General features: G+C 37.5%; 1 protein-coding gene across 3 annotated transcripts in view; it reads left to right on the top strand.

Annotated features, from left to right (window-relative positions):
- Window positions 1-16,924, top strand: part of C2H8orf34 (chromosome 2 C8orf34 homolog) — a 187,511-nt gene extending 170,587 nt beyond the window's left edge. For all 3 annotated transcript variants that reach the window (XM_054193000.1, XM_054193001.1, XM_054192999.1), the window contains 3 exons: window positions 6,575-6,695; window positions 10,958-11,460; window positions 16,777-16,924. In XM_054193000.1, coding sequence (XP_054048975.1) covers window positions 6,575-6,695; window positions 10,958-11,460; window positions 16,777-16,887 — 735 coding nt within the window. In that variant the 3' untranslated portion in view covers window positions 16,888-16,924. The remainder of the gene's footprint in view (window positions 1-6,574; window positions 6,696-10,957; window positions 11,461-16,776) is intronic.
- The last annotated feature ends 756 nt before the right edge of the window (window positions 16,925-17,680 follow it).

Below are 17,680 nucleotides of genomic sequence, written 5' to 3'. Positions count from 1 at the left end.
TGCAAAATAATTAGTTCTTACTTTTAAAATTCACTTTGACTTTGGAGAGCACCTGAAGTACTTAAAATTTTTTTTCACTTCTTACCTGCTGGTATTCTTTTTGCTGATATCATGTTGCATATTGCAAAACTTGAGGCACCCTGGGGGCTTGCCTGACCCCTGTGATGGGTGGTGGGGCTGCCCCATCTCCCTGCCCGGATCCCCAGGGATAAGGACCGCTTCCAGACAGGCTCCTGCTCCTCACAAGTTCAGTTTATCAGCCCCACTGGCAGGTGTTGCACACACTGTGTGGTTAGTGCTTCCAAGGAGACTTTTCATGGGGCAGACAGAGGCACAGATGTCTTCTGGAGTGAAAATACTCTTATTTGAAAATACTTAATCCTCTAAAATGTAATTTCAAATTGAAAGAATTTTCTGAATGTAAAAAAAATAGCTGTAAAAAAAGATCAAGGAGTGCCTTGTTTTGACCTGTCTGAAATTTTGGTTTCTTGGGCATGACAAATTCAAAAATATTAGTCCAAATAGCAGTAAATAAAACAGGACTGAAGCTTAGAAAACAATTATTCTAGTTACATTTCACAAACTGAAACCAATGTGATTCCCAGAAGCCCACATATTTCCTCCTTCCCTCTTGCCTGTAAACAGAAAAACGGTGTGTAAGTTAACTTAAACTACCATTTTTTTTAGTTTAAGGTTTAGTGTAAAATGTGCTGGCCGACTGCCATGGGAAGCAAAAAGCTTGTAATTTCAATTACACGGCATTTCAAGTAGAACAGGCCCTAATGTGGAAGGTGGGGATTAGAGATGGCTGCCAATATTGCAACAGAGCTCTGAGAATGTTTATTATTTTTACAGTACCAAAAACCCATGTTGACTAGCTTACCTGATGTCCTTGAACAGACTACAGAAGCTGAAAGTTTAAACCTGTGGTCAACTCTTACAGAAAGTACATGTTGTGTGAAGATTCTTCAAACAAAATATTGCACAAAAAGTTCTGCTGGGTGAATAACAACTGTCCTTGCCAGCTGCTTGGTCAGAACAGAAGGGACACTTGCAAACAAATTGTTCAATAAAGGGAATTTTTTGTATTTGGAGGGATCTCTGTCAAATGTGTCTATTTAAGATATTTAAGCTATTCAGCAAAGAAATCGTAGAATCATAGAATGTGTTGGGTTGGAAGGGACCTTTAAAGGTCATCTAGTCCAACCCCCCTGCACTAAGCAGGGACATCTTTAGCTAGATCAGATTGCTCAGAGCCTCATCAAGCCTGGCCTTGAATGTCTCCAGGGATGGGGCTTCCACCACCTCTCTGGGCAACCTGTGCCAGTGTCTCACCACCGTTACTGTAAAGAACTTCTTCCTAATGTCTAATCTAAACCTACCCTGCTCTAGTTTAAAACCATTGCCCCTCGTCCTATCGCTACATGCCCTTGGAAACAGCCCCTCCCCATCTCTCCTGTAGGCCCCCTTTGGGTACTGGAAGGCCACTATTAAATTTATTTATTTATTGATGATCTTGATAAGGACATAGACTGCATCATCAGTAAATTCACAGATGACACCAAGTTAAGCGGGAGTGTTGATCTGCATGAGGATAGGGAGGCTCTACAGAGAGACTTGGATGGATTGGATCCATGGGCCAATGCTAATGGTATAAGCTTCAACAAGGCCAAGTGCCAGGTCCTGCACTTGGGCCACAACAACCCCATGCATCGCTATAGGCTTGGGGAAGTGTGGCTGGAGAGCTGCCTGGCAGAAAAGGACCTGAGGGTTCTAATTGACAAGCGGCTGAACATGAGCCAGCCCTGTGCCCAGGTGGCCAAGAGGGCCAATGGCATCCTGGCTTGTATTAGAAATAGTGCGACCAGCAGAAGTAGGGAGGTGATTGTCCCCCTGTACTCAGCACTGGTGAGGCCACACCTTGAGTATTGTGTCCGGTTTTGGGCACCTCAATACGAGAGAGATATCGAGGTGCTGGAGCGAGTGCAGAGGAGGGCAACGAAGCTGGTGAAGGGCCTGGAGAATAAATCTTATGAGGAGCGATTGAAGGAGCTGGGACTGTTTAGTTTGAGGAAGAGGAGGCTGAGGGGAGACCTCATCACTTTCCACAACTACTTGAAAGGCCATTGTAGAGAGGTTGGTGCTGGTCTCTTCTCACAGGTAATTAGTGATAGAACAAGAGGGAATGGGATCAAGCTGCAACAAGGTAAGTTTAGACTGGACATTAGGAAAAAATCTTCACAGCAAGAATGGTTAGACACTGGAATAGGCTGCCCAGGGAGGTGGTGGAGTCACCATCCCTGAATGTGTTTAAGACTCGTTTAGGTGTGGTGTTAGGGGATATGGTGTAGGTGAGAACTTTGTAGAGTGGGGTTGATGGTTGGACTCGATGATCCCAAGGGTCTTTTCCAACCTAAATGATTCTATGATTCCATCGTATGTGAAGAAATTATGATGATGTGTAAAGAAAGCCACTTGAGAAATGGACACATAGTTGACCTTAAATGTTGACAAATGTATCCTGAGGGCTTTGTTGGAACATATTTCTGGCACAAAGAGACGTTGCCTCGCCTTCAAAGTTTGCAGGTGATGAACAGGGGCCAGAGCTGCTTCTACAAGTTAGAAAGACAAGGATGTCTTTCAGGCAGGAACATCCTCATATTTAGATCTTGTTAATCTTGTTAATGTAAATAGGCCATTTATAAATTTTGTACTAATATTTATATACCTTAATGAATGATCAAGGTCAATTGTAGTTTGGAAGATACTGAAGGAATTGGAAGGACTTCTATGCACATATTTCATACATATACGCTATATTTTTCAACTACTTTCCGTCTGCTGTCTTTCTTATTAAAGTCCAAGTTAGCTGACATTAGTGTTTTATTTCTGCAATTCCTGGCCAGAAGGCAAAGGATAAGTTTTGGTGAAGTGGAATAAGAAGGTTTAAATAAGTGGCTTGCCAGCCTGAATCTCTTTCTTAAGTGACATATCTGAACTGCTGCCGTTCATCCAGTGGAGAGAAGGGGCACCAGCGAATTCTGCTAGAGCTCTGCAGATTCATTTTTCCGTTCATTTGAACTGACATGCTTCCAAAACCGCCTTGATAACATCCCCTACTTTCAGCTTGTGTTTATCTTTTAGGAATAAGGCTGTTGCATAAATGGTATGCTGGAGGACCTCTGTCTGTGTTTATGCATTTATCACATAGATGAACTCATAGTCTCAAAATGTTAAAAAAAAAAAAAATTATGTTCAGTATTATTTAGATATATAGAAAAAAACATTACCTGAGCCTGCCTCCAAAAATGTTGTTGGTTATAGCCCTGAAATATCTAGGTTCAGAGAAGGAACAAAAAAAGGTTACACTACAGTTTTAGTTTTTAGTTTTTTCCCCAGATCATTGTTGCTTTCTATCAAGTGAGTGTTTAATTGGAAGGCACTATTATAAGCATGTAATTTATCATGAAATTAAATTGCTACTATTAAATATCTCATCTTCCATAACTAGTATTGTAATACTATTCTGGTATTTTGTGAAGCTATTGTCTGACTAAATGCCATAAGCTTATGATATTATTGAACTTATAACAATATGTAATGGTAGAGACTGAATATATGTAAATGTATTTATTTTAAATCATATACAAGATTAATGTATACATCCATGCTACATCCAGAACTGAACACAAACTCTTTATGGCTTTGGAGCTGTGTGTTAACAGGATGAAGACAAACACAAATATTTATTAAATGTATGCATGTCCCTGCCTTTGTGTTCCTTATACACAGGCATATCGATATGTCTTACATGAACTTAGATAAGATTTTAAATCCTGTATTGAAACGTACAAAGGTAATGCTGATGGTTGATGATCTTTGTGATTTGGAGTCTCCTAATTGCAAGTGATTTAATTTAAACATTACTCATGCTTATATAAACGTCTAAAGCACTACCATGATGACTACCATTAAAGAATAATTTTTCTCTGTTTATCTTAGATTCTGCTACAGGCTGTAGAGAGCTGACTTTACTCAGACAGTTGCCTTAGTTGTATGTGTCTTACATGATTCCTGTGCTTAAAGGAAAGAAGCAGAGTACAGGAAAGGGTGGAATGTAAGAAGAAACAGTAGAGGTTTGTAGAAGAGAAAGATAACTCCATTGCCTTTCCAGAAAACAAGACATAGAGAGTGAAACCCTCTCACTAGCCTAACATTTGGAACTCTGTGGTTTTAGGGGTTAGGGAAATATAATACCCATAATTACAACCCGTAATAATTTGCTTATGATAAACTTGAATACTCAGAGTTAAGAATATTAGAAGAGCAGTTTGGTCTTCAAGTATTACCATAGACCACTGACTAGTTTTTATTCTGTATTTCATCAGAGTTGTATTTGTGCATAAAATTGTGTATTCAAAAGGGATTCATCCTTATAACCTTGGGGATTTTTTTCCCCCATAGTCATTATCGAAGTCCTGCTGGTTTTTGCCCCTTATGAAAATATACACTATAAAATGTATATAAAAATGGCCTTTTTCCACCATAAAAATCTGGGCATGAGAGTATATCTAAAAACAGATTGAAAATTAAAATATTGAAGTTTCGTTACAGGCTCTATTCCCCCTTCCCATCTCTTATTTAGTTTTGTTTATTTCAGAAGAATTGTTCACAGCATAAAAAATTCTTTCATCTTGAGGTGGGTATTGGGTAACTAATATCTATTAGGAATAAACATTTAGAGATGTGAGTAATTTAATACAGATCAATATTCTGTAGTGACCTCAACAAGCCAGTTTATGATTTGGATGGAGAATTCACAATGAGGACTGAAGCGACAAATGCTCAAAATCTCTTGGAGGAACAGGTGAATCAGGTCTAGGGATACATCTGAAATAAATGTGTTTGCAGGATCAGTTCCACTTCTGAGCAACTTAATGTTTTATTCAGCTGTTTCTATGTATTTACCTGGGATTAAACCTTTAACCAGCACAGTACTAGCGTAGAAAACAATTGGCAAATCCAAAAATGTCATTAGTGTTCTAAAAATTTTGTGAGCTAATAACAACAGAATTATCTGCCGCTTCAAACTATTTCATATGCTAGTAAATATGCTTAGGCTTTTTTATGTATGAGTATGCAGCATTACAGTATAGCTGTTGCTTTATAAATATAAATCTGTGTTAACATATTTTAAAGATACATGGTTCACAATGATCGGATGCATGCAAAGCAAAAAAGTCTTTATTTGGAACAAATTAAAAATTATACAAAATATATTTCACATTTTACTTCTGTAGATTTATGCTTACTTTTCTAAAAAGGAAGGCAGCCACAGTATGTTATTTAGTGTTTATGGTTAAAGCAAATTGTTTGTGAATAGAAATGATATCAAACCTGTATTTTTGTGTTCATCCTTTGAACTGCTGTACACCTTTCCCTATGAGATGAGAGTCCAGCCAGAAAAATACCATCACGTTCTGCAGCTGCCTGCAGCAACCCACATACCTACTGGTGACACAGTTGCAGCCCGGCAGCGCGCGTGGCACTGCAGCCTGGTGTGTTTCCCTTGAATGGTGTCACCAGTTTGGGTCTCCCTCCTCTGCTCGATCATTCTTCTCCCTGAAATTACAGCAGTTTAATGTCTTTGAAACGGTGGCCCCTCTCTGAATATTTTTGACATTTACCGAAAGATTAAAAAATTAGTAAGAGGTGAATGACAATGAGAAGACCATTGCATAAGCCTTGTTTCTTTAGGATACCTAGGAAATCAACAAAACCCCCTAGACTACAGATGAAATGTTTTGGTGAGGTAATATAAAATTTATTTCAGATAGGCTGTTAAGAATGCTTTAATTAATGTTCTTGTTTGTTGTTTTTATGACCAAATTTTGCACACTCGGTCATGTATTTCCTGCGTATTTCAAATAAGCATTAAAAAAACAAATTTACCTCATATTATGTTTTAAAATTATTTTTTGAGACTGTGTTGAGTGGGTTCCAGAAAATGCAGATAATTTTGAATACCACAGCGTTCAATAGTGAAGTGACTGGGGAGGTGGTCTGTTTGCTGGCATCCCTTCCAAACTGCTCTGTTGCCCTGATGATTTAGTTGTTGTTCCTGAAAGGAATACTTCTTGCAGTGATAAAACAGCGCTGGCAATTTTAATTAGGAAATTCTGTGATATTCCCAGAAGTGCTGCTTTGCAGAGATATGGTGCCAAATGTTATGGTAATTTAAAGTAAGTGCAACCCCCACTAAGTAACTGGAACTGCACAGGACGTAAATCATGGAAGGATTTGTCCTGTTATGATGTCTCACCATGGAACAAAAGCTTGTGTAAAGGTAGATATTTGAATTATTTTAGAACTGTTGATTTGAAGGAATGCCTACTATTTATGTTATTTAAAGTAAGACATGATATTTTGTAATATTTTGCATAGCATTTTATATTCTACATAAAAAGCACCAGATTGACTATTCTAAATGGGGACACCAATTTTTTTTTTATTGTTTCACATGTAAATGTCAAACTAGATTAAAAGTATTCCGTTTCCTTTTTATCTGTGTAAGTCTCAGACAGTTTGGACCCTGGATGCCATGGATGTCAGACCTGGAGGTTCCCCAAGGCAGAAACTCTTAAAGGACTCCTTAGCAGCAAAAGAACTTCAGACCATGGAAAAACACCTAGCTGGTATGTATGGTAGCAAGGGATCATAAAACGGTGAGCAGCACTCACCCAGCTAGCTCTGCCAATATTTAGATGAAGGAAAAAGTTCTCTCTCTCACATGCTGATGAAAACAGATAAAAACTTTAAACTTCCCTTTTTCTTCATTGAGGAGAAACAGCACAATTATTCTTGGGTTTGTAGGTGTAATGAACTTTGCTGTAATTACAGTAAATACAGTAATTAAACAGTAGTTAAACTGTGTTAAATATATTGCAGTCTGACAGCTTAATAATGCACCTTTTTTTTTGTTTTTCACATTTCACCAAGACATGCAATAAGGAGGTACTGATGCTTCACCTGCACATAAGTAGTCTTTAGAAGAGGCTGCAGTGGACCTTTAGCTTGAGAATAGATTACTTTTCAGGAAAAGTCCGTCTCGTTCCTGAGACTTCTGACTAAGTGAAGTCTGTTAACTTGAGTGCAGTGGAACACCTGCAACATCTTTGATGGAGAAACCATTTCTAAAAGGTCAAACAAAGAAACTTCTTTTTTTCAGTGAAAATGTGTTTCAGAGCTCTATAAAAAAATGATGAGGGATATCCTAGGATATAATTTGCAATTTGTTGTTCTTTGTAATCAATATTTTCTTATCTTCAGCCTTAGTTATAAGATATGACATAGACCTATAGCATGGTAGTCCTATATTATGCGTGATATTTGTCATATGGTGAAAGCTGTACTTCGTGGGCCAACTCAACGAAAAATAATGCAGAACTGGAAAATAAAGACTGTGTATGTAAGGTGGAGGGAGATGTAGCCACTGCCAAACTAAACTGAAATCCATGAGCCCTCTCTCCAAGCTGAAACTGTCAGGAACATCCAGTAGGAACCAGGAGAGCAGCAGGCTGAGCTGTGGTCAGCAGGTTTCTGTGGCCTAGCAGGGACCTGAACACTGCAGTGGCACTCGCCTTCCCGTGTGTTGCTGCGGCTGTTGCTCAGGAGGGGTCTGGTGAAGATCGCCCTACTTTGATTTATGTCCTAACTGGTCACACTTCCATGGTTGTACAAGCTGTTCTTGTATGCAGTATGCTCTGAAACATGCAGTTCCTTTAGATCTCTCTTGACAAAGCTGACGGTAGCACTGTATTCAATAGAATATGGAATTTTAAATACTTAATTGACCGTAAGCTAACTAGCTACATCCACTTAGTCTCCGAGGTTCAGTCTGCTGTTGTGTGACCTACAAGGTCATCTCTCTCGCTTCAATGCTGCTGTTGTCATATGGCTTTGGGACCATTATTTCAGTAACACTGTAACGTGGGGTTCAATCGTTCTACTATTCAGTAATTTTTGTCTGCCTGAGAAATTCACAAGAAAACAGCCCAATTATTAGACATTGGACTCTTGTATTCCTAATAATTCATGTCCTATTATAACACCAGTGCTGCTTGAGACCATTATTCCCCTCACAGACAACCATAACAGAATTTCCATGAAGAATCAGCTCAGATAGTAATGCTGTGTTTTTGCTTAGCCTTATTTGTCTCATACATTTGCAAAAGTTCAAGTGTGTCTGATAGCAGCAAGTCTCCTTGTTTCAGTTTTCTTACCACGCACACCGGAACTTATCAGTTCTACGCAATACTAGGCACTCATTTAGATGCCTGAATTATGACTTGGATTAATTGTGTAATGATGAAATGTGGTCCCCTGTCTCAGATACACCTTCTTAAGGAGCTTGGCTTTCTCTCATGGACTACGTGCTGGATAAAACTCATTCCTAACATAAGGCACAATTTGGTGCCTGTGCCTGAATTAGGGACTAGCACCAACTGCCAGCAACTGCCTCAGTACCTTGATGTTTGAAAGCAGCAATTTTACAAAATCAGATACTGAAGCAATGAGTTTTCTTTTCCTTCTCTATATATGGCTCATAATACTTTTGTCTAAGATCCAGTCTCTTATGTTACTGTGGCTGCTTTATATCACATGCAAGTGGGCAATGTATTTTTGTTGGTAGTTAATTCCATGATCTTGCCAATTTGGTTTGTTACACTGCTTCTGTGGCCATTGGATACTTCTGGAATATATTTTATCGCAAGAAGAACTGCTAAATGCATAAACAGTTTCTAAGCACATTATGAATCATATTCTTATTCTGGTGTTTCTGATATGAAAGTGAGATGCCATTGTGTTGCTCTGTTACCTGCATTTTATTTTCCTTTAAATGACATTGGCAAGGGATTTAAAAAATGCTAAATCATAATTCAATTCTGGTGTTTACTATGGATCAGATAATACTGAAAAGCTGGAGACGTGTGATTATTTTTTTTTTCTTTTCTTTCTGGTTGAAAAGCTGATATTGAAGCACAATCAAAAGGAGGATGTGTGCTAAACAAAACTGAATAATTACACTATGGAAACATTTTAATTATGTGTGGAGAAATGATTAGAATAATTGATTTATCTGCAGGCTTGATTACTATATGGAATTAGGGAAACATGAGCCCGAATATAATGCTTATTTAAGTCTTATTAAATCATGCAATATTCAGATAATTTCTTAGCATACTGAATCATCATGGGGACGTTAGAGGTCTGTAATTTTGCAAAGACGTAGGCTAGGCTGAATCTTTCAAAGAATGTATTCCTCATTTGGTTTAAATCAGCTAGCCCACATTATCATTTATTGGCCCCTGATTTTTTGCCAGGCATATTACAAGTTCCAAAGTGATGCGTATTGATTTCTTTAAAAGAATCATGGAAAAGTAATTCAAGACGTAATTATTTCAAAATGGAAATAATTAATTTTAAGAGGCCGGCAAGGTAGCAATTAGAAATATTTTTAACTGTTTGCTAGAAACAATAACTATGTTTTGAAATTTGCTAACAGCAAAAAATTTAATCATTAAAGAGCTGTGAGGCACTTTTATCAGAGGCTTTCAGGACTATTTCAGTTTTACCAGCTTTTCTAGTAAAAACATTTGAAATGTATAGAATGTCTTGTATTAGACTAGTAATATGAAATCAGCATAACTTATTTTACTGTTTCCAAGGTGTTATTATAAAATAAGTTAATGTTAAAGGCAGCACATCTTTAATTATTTTACATATAGCATTCCTTCTATACCTACTGGTAAACATAAGTGAAAGAAAATCTGATTTTCCAATATGCAGTTTAGAATCTTTTAGGACTTTCAGAACCTAAAGTTATTGTTATCAAAATAAAGAATAAAATGCTTATTTTATATAAGTTCACTTAACAGCTGTTTAAATAAGTAAAGCCTTGTTGATTTACAGCTTCTGAGACTGTAACTTATACAGTTTAATGGGAAATGGCATTGCTTTTCTAAAGATAACCAACTATCCATATCAAAACCAAGTTACAATAGAGTACATGACAGTGAGAGTGAAAATTCATAACAACTGTGAAAGATAAAATAAACTTGAGTAAACTGTTCCTTAAGCTTGACGTTTTTACTTGCAAGGACTTTTAGTATGTTAGCAATGCTAACCTAACTTCCAGCTACCCTCACCTAACTTTGTTGGATGTGTCTGATTTAATTCGTTAGAAGCATTAATATAATTTAAATGAATTCAGAAGACATTTTTCATCACTAACCCTGATCTGTTCTGCCTTTAAATAGGGTCTTATTCCTTATGGCTGTGTGAGGGGTAGGGATTGGTGGCCACCTTTTCTCCTTAGATTCTAGGTGTTGGTGACCCCATCACCTGCTGTGTCAGTAATGGCAGGCCAGAGCACAAAACTTAGATTCAAACAGGATCACTGATCCAGATGTGCCACAGTTCAAGGGTTCTTTCCCCCAGAGTTTTGGTTGGGCAATAGGTAACGAGGCTTAAACAAAAGTCTGGCCTTGAACCAGTTTTGGATTGCCCGTCACTGCAGCTGAGGATGGCGAGTTTAGCTCACTGCTCCATCTTGGTTTGATACTGATGAGAATCTGTGCAAAAGGTACAGAGAGATAACTCTGAAGAAATGAGAGGGATTTTTACGGGTTGTATTGACGTTCAACGAAGTGGTAATATTTCGTTTCTGTGGGATAGCTCTGTTTGCAGTAAATCAAATGTAAATAAACTGTGAGGAAATGCTTGTCAAACATTCGAACTGTTAATTCTGATGCCTTATATGTTAAGGGTGAATAGATTTTCTCTGCGCAGCTTCAGGTTGTCACTTGCATTGGAGAAAATCAATAAGAGTTTTAAACCAGAGAGAAACAGAAAGTGAGTTTCTTTTTTTCTTTTCTTTTTTTGTGTGTGTGCACAGATATTGAAAAGGACCTAGCACTATGGGAAGAAGCAAGGCTCTCAAGAAGCCCTACCATCCAACATCATAGTTTAGTTACATCTGACCATCAAGGCAATCTTCAAGCTACACAGGGCCAAAATCCGAGGCCTCAGGTGCCAACTCAGACGGGGAAGAACATTCAGCTCCAAGGAAACAAATCACCACCGCTGCCCACTAACAGCAGAACACTGGTTTCCAGTGTTGCAAACAGTAGGCCTCCAACAGCCGGTACACAAACCAACAGGCCACCAACTCCATCAACACCGGGGAGCAGGCCCGTGACCCCAAATAGCTTGCTGTCATGGCCTCTTACCCCTAGCAACCAAGGAAATAGGGAAGGCATCATTAGTATGCAAAGAAGCAGATCTTTGACATCTAAGAGCCAAATGGGGAGGACCCTCAGCGCTGCTTCAGGGCTTTCTGTGCAAATGAGTGGAGACATTGTTGGAACTGTCACTACTCAGAGAAGCAGTTTATCAGAAGTAAGATTTTCAATTTAATGTTTTTGCTGTGTTTAAGAGCTACTATAAGTGAAGACTAGATTGTGTTTTATGTTGCAGTAACATCAGTATACCTAATGTAACTTATTACTGTGAGAAGAACTTGAAATATAATGACGAGAAAATTAGCAAGTAAATACTGCTCATCTTTGAGAGGTACTGATTAGAGAATGTCAGTATTATTACAGAAATCATACTGAAACACTCCTGCCCCCTAAATTTTCCATGAGCTTGGTAGAGTTTTGCCTGCATAATGCGTAGCAGTTTTACCAGCCTTACAGTTTCCAAGAGGTGTGTACTTCTGGAATATTAAATGCACTTTTATCTTATCTTTATGATTCCAGGGTATTATTATTCTTTTTTTGCTGCTGCATTGGCAGTGCATAATATTTCCTTGGTCTGCTTTTTCTTTCAATTTTTGAACACATTGGAATGATTAGTTAGGCATTGCTGAATGGACAAATTTTCCGAAAGAACAAAAATGAACTGCAATGAGAAAATGTCCAACATCGTTGAATCACTCTCTAGTACTACATGCATGTTAACTAGGCTGATTCAGAGCATAAAAACTTCCTGTCCCATATTAATGGCTTTTACAGGATTAGCCTTTATTTAAAAAACAAAAGAAAACAAACCCAAAAAGTTAAAGTACCTTGTAAAGTTTGAGTGGGATTCTCCTCTGCTAACTTTAGCTGCCTTAAAGATAACTTTAGTGTGCAGGCAGTGGAAATAAAAGCACCTGTGAAAGAACAGCCCTGCTGTCTATCTCAGATATAAGCCTTATAAAGGTGAGTTTTTTCTCAGGAAATGTCAGTCCTTCTCTACAGACTTGAGAAGGACCTATATGTCTACATTGCTAATTTTTTAATGGTGAAATAGGTCGGTTCCCACCACTTATTACCAGTCTCTTTGTAATCCATTTGTCAAAGCCTGGAGAGTTTTTTCCAAGACTGAGAAAAGTATCATACCTGTAGATAGTAATTTCTGAGAAGTATCATTTGTTTTAAAAATCTGTTGGATGTGACACTTGACACAATGTATCATCAATCTAATGACTTTTAAAAAGTGTTATTTATAGTAACATTGTTTAGAGATGCTTGTAGGAAAATTAGATATTTGATACTTAGTCTAATCTTGCAATTAAGTATGTGGCCTCCATTATTTATTATGAAAGAAAGGAAACGAGGCACAGATAACTCTAAAACTAAAGAATTTGGTGAGGAAATCTTACCTAAATTTGGTGGTGGAAAAAAATCCTCATTTTGGTGTTTGAATGGCAGTGTGCTAATCCCATCACTTGAGCTACTTCTTCGCCTAGAACTGGATATCCAATTTAAAGACATGAGGACTGAAGGTGACTACAGTTCTGTTGAAAGTATCTTCACTAATAGTTGATATATTTTCAAATCAGAAGTTTTCCATGTAAAAAAATATGTAATTGTAACAAATTTCTTTTTTAACAAGCAAAAACCCCTTTGTCTCCTGTTTTGAGGGGTTTGTGTGTTGGAATTTTCTCACATACCCGAAAATGAGAATTGCAATTAATTTTTAACTAAAAATGTTCAGAAGAAATGAAGGGTTTCATTGTTTACCACTAAACACTTCACTCCTCTTTTTCTTTCTTTCTTTTTAAGCAGTCCTGTTCTTAACTGATACATAGTCATGTGATGCCAACTAGAATTATTGTATAGACTCCTGAAAAGTGCCATGTAATGAGCACTGCATCTCCACCAAGGGACATCCAGTCTGTCCATCACTTCTGATCTTTCCTGTAACAAGGCAGGCAATTAAAAATGCTTTCTTCTGCAGCCTTTCTGTAGTTATACTAATAATAACCATGAGTCCCATTTCAGTTGCTGTGACTTGTTACTTCTGTTTGCCAAATGCCAGGCATTGCTGATAGCTCTTACAACAAGTGTCCTGGTATACTTTCAATATATATATATATATATATATATATATATATGTCTTAAGAACATTAAGAAATGAGCAATATTACCCTGTTTTACAGTTAGAATGGCATGTCCTGTTTCATCCAGCAAGCCCACTGGTAATACTGGTGTTAAATCTCAGCATTTCTATATAGGATCTTATCCTCTATTATAATCCCTTCTAGAAGTGACAAATTCTTTTCTTTCTCTTTGCTCCCTGGGTACAATAGTACTTTGGCTGCTAGTGACCCAGCTCAAACCCTATTTATCCCTTCGTGACATGCACAAGTGACCTTTGACTTAATGGAAACTCATCTTGGGTCTAGCTCTGCTTCCAAGGGGAAAACCGCTAATATGATATGTTCATACTGAAGACCTTCCTCTGTCAAGCCGTAAAGGCCCTGGGATGTCAGAACGTAGCTGATGGCAGTCTGGCCAATCTGCTGCTCCCAGCTCTGTGTTTGGAGTGTTATACTGGTAACTTTGGGAGCTCTTTTAAGCTGTCTTTGCCCACTGAAGTTCCTGGTCACTTAGAGAACTGGGTTTAGACAGAACATACCCAGGAAGTACCTCTGTTCAGTGGCATTTTTTGCCATGTTAGAGGTGTGTCTCTATTTGTGGCCATGTAATTTCATTCTCTTGTGTAACAGCTTCTCTCTGACCATGGAGACAAATCTTAAAACATCAAAGGTGGCCTGGGGTAGAACAAAAAATTTCTGTCTTTCTTTGTACTTTTACAGATCACAAACATAAAACTCAAGGCTGATACTGTAAATTATTTTGCAACTTTCATTATAGGTTTTGTATCCTCCTCCTGTATAAAACAGTAAAATAAAAGAAGAGAAAGTGCCTTTATTCCTCTTAGACTTATGGTATGAACTGGGAATCTCCAATAGATGTGAATACACTGTGGTTCTATTGCCAATCCTATAGAAGATACTAGATGAGATTTTGCAAATAGTTCTGCTTCCGTACTCTTAGGTGGTGTTAATGGAATTAACCATTACAAAATGGATACATATTTGATGAGAATAAGTCAGTTGAAAAGGATGCAGTTACCGGGTACCGGCATACCGAACTCCATAAGGAGTTTGAATTAAAGAATTCAGAATCTGCATGGGTTTACACTGTGTGTGCTGTCACTTGTTTATTTATGAGGAATTTTAATATATCACTCAATGCCTTATGTATGCTTCCTAGTTTGTCACGTGTTGCAGAGTAACGTAACAAGTCTAAAATACAAAAATATTACTAATAAGTACAATTCAGAGTTCTTAAGTTTTAGTAAAGCTCATGCTGTAGCTCAGGATGGTTTAATCTTGTTATAGCACAAATCTTAAATAACTGGGCAAGTACTTAACATATCAGCTGTGAAGAATGTTTTGGGTTTTTTTAATGCTTAAGACTTATCATGATCTGAGATTTTGTGGGTGAGTTTCTGCCTCTTGGCACACATAATATTACAAAGTTCTAACAGGTGTGTTTTATTATCAGCTCTGTTCAAGGCTGAATTGAATTATAGCAAAGAAATGCTACCTAGAGAAATAGTTTTATTATCTCTATAAAACTAATAAATCAGAGTTCCAAATCCTTTGGCAGAGACACTTTTATGCATTTACCTTATCCTTTGGTGTTTTGTATAAATTGAAAAAGGAATGTTGAATCCCGCTTATCTCTTTAGGAAGGATTCCATTAAAGTGACACAATTCTGTGATGGTTATCAATAGCTGTTGAGATGGAAATACTACTGACTCCCTTGTTTGCCATTTCATCTTTTTAACACTCGGAATTTTGCAATCACTTTATTTATCCAGATAGTATAAAGGGTATTCAGTAATCTTTATTGGTCTGTCATTGTTAACAGTGAGAAATTTCAGCTTATTTGAATATAGCATTGGTTAACACAGGTTTTTCTCCTACTTACTGGAGTATAGAACATAACTGGATGTACTGAAGACTCTCTTTTTGGTAAGATACTTCCATTCCGTTCTGCTGCCTGGCTCAGTTCTTTGCTCTGTGTTTTTGGAAGATTCAAAAGTATGCTGATCAGCGTGGGAGCCACTCGCTCCTACTGCAGGAAACCTGTTCCGTGAACCAAAACGCTTTGCCCAGTTCAGTGCTGTACTCGGCAACCTTCTCGAGCACTGAGCACATTTGAAACGGCAACATGTGCGTAAGGCCTGGAGCTCCTGCCTGAGCTTAGTGTTGGGCTATTGCAGCAGTCTTTGTGGATTTTTTCAACAGATTACCAACACAATTAATAATTTATTCCCAGTGAGTTAGATCTTGATGATTGAACAGCATTTGGTCTCCAAGAACTGATTTAAACAAACATGGTTTCTGTTTTTAAACCAGATGGCCTAACAAAAAAAAAAAAAACAACAGGTAGGCTAACAATAAAAATTATGCTGTTTAAATGCAATTTACCTTTGAATCTGTAGGTTCTGGTTTTCAGCTGGTGTAAAAGAAGACAGGGCTGTTAGCCCCCTGGCACCCCCTTTTTTTTTTTTTCAGTTACTTATAAGAATCTGGTCAGTAATTTTATGATATCTGGCCAACGTTTAAGTTTTCTTCTAGAGACTAGAACTGCGTGTTTGAACTGCTTTTGAGAATAAAACTATGCATTCCAGTCTCATCTCTTACCTTGTATATTGCAAAGGAACCTGTCAAAGCATTTTATATGTCTGCGTGTGTATGTGCTCACATATGTGTGTGTGTGTATGGAAAAATATTTTTATATGCATACATATATACATCATATAAAAAAGGAGGCAATTGTAAAACATTTTTAAAAGCATATATTCAGCTCCGTATGGATTTTTAACTGTGTAAAACATTTATATTTTGATGCTTAGAGTTTTATGGTATCTTGGAGACAAAAGTTTCCATAGCATTTTTCCTTTCTAGGCTCTCTCCTGCTCCAATAAAACCACAGGTTCTAAATCAAGTTTCAGGTCCTTGTTCTTGCTAGATTGGAAACAGTGAAAGTTCTGACAAGGCAAAGCTTTACTTAAACAAATCGTGCACGACATGTCTGGGCATAGTCCAGAAACTGCAGGGACAGATGGAATATCTGCATTAAGGTTTTGTTCTGTGTCGCTGCATTTCTAGGATTATTATGTATATGTCTGTGGCTATAGCAGATAGATAGATAAAGAGACTTTTTTTTTTCCACAGAGTAGATAAATAAATAAGAATTAAAAAAGCCTCCATATCCTCTGCATTCTGCTTCTATTTCACAGCAAAATAATTTTTTATTAAAGGCTTTCTCCTCTCTAGTTAATTGAGACTAGAGGGTTTGCTACAGTCTGCATTTATATAGAACCATTCTCTGTCATTTTATCTAAAATAGATCTGTTTGTGGCAGGATGAATTCTTACAACAGCTTCAGCTTGCTCATCAACCTTGGATATTGCCGAGTGACACAGAAAGTGAAGGAGTGGAAGCTGACCAAGACAAACGTAAGTACATTTGTTAGGATTAGATAACATGTCAAAACCCCTCGCACTTTTAACTTCTCTTTTTCATATCTTCAAATCTGTGAAGATGTCATGCCTGCTCACAGGAACTATTCTCATAAGTACCAATTACTCATTTGTTTGAGGCCTGAACTTTGTAGGATTGATTTACATAAGCTTTCCTGCAGTCACTGAACAATGACAAAATGATGGCAGACCACAGTTTACTTAGCTAAGTGAAACAATTTGTCCTGATGTGTTGAAGTAGCTGTTCCAGAGAAGCAGCATGAAGTTGAAATAGATACTCTGTTTAGTAATTCTGTATTGACCAGCAAAAAAACTCACAAAAAACGCCAGTAACTGTGAAAAGTAGAGCCTTCCTCCTCAGGCCTGTGACTCCATTATCTCTGTTTTGCCTGCATTCTTTTGAATTCCTCTGTATGAAAAAAAAGTTCTTAATCACACAAGTAATCCTTAATATCCTACACTCTTTGAAGCAGTTGTCTAATCATGAAAGCAAAGGTCAGCAGGATTATAATGTTAATGACAGAACAAGTAGCAACAAGTAACGTGCTATAAATTGCAATACATTCAAACTGTAGGAAGTTCTATCTGCCTACAAGGTACCTGTAAATAATCTTGCTGAAAATATTAAAATTTTTGCATTTTCTTTTTTAATTCACGGTAGTTTTGTGATCTGCAAGGGTGAATATACAGACTATTTCCTAACATATTTTGGCTGATATACTTGAAAAGAACAGATGATTTAATCAGCATGTTTAGAAAATTTAATACGTTGTACTAAAACTGCTT

Source organism: Rissa tridactyla, chromosome 2, assembly GCF_028500815.1.
Source record: "Rissa tridactyla isolate bRisTri1 chromosome 2, bRisTri1.patW.cur.20221130, whole genome shotgun sequence".
Taxonomy (NCBI): Eukaryota; Metazoa; Chordata; class Aves; order Charadriiformes; family Laridae; genus Rissa; species Rissa tridactyla.
This window is presented reverse-complemented; position numbering and strand designations above follow the sequence as displayed.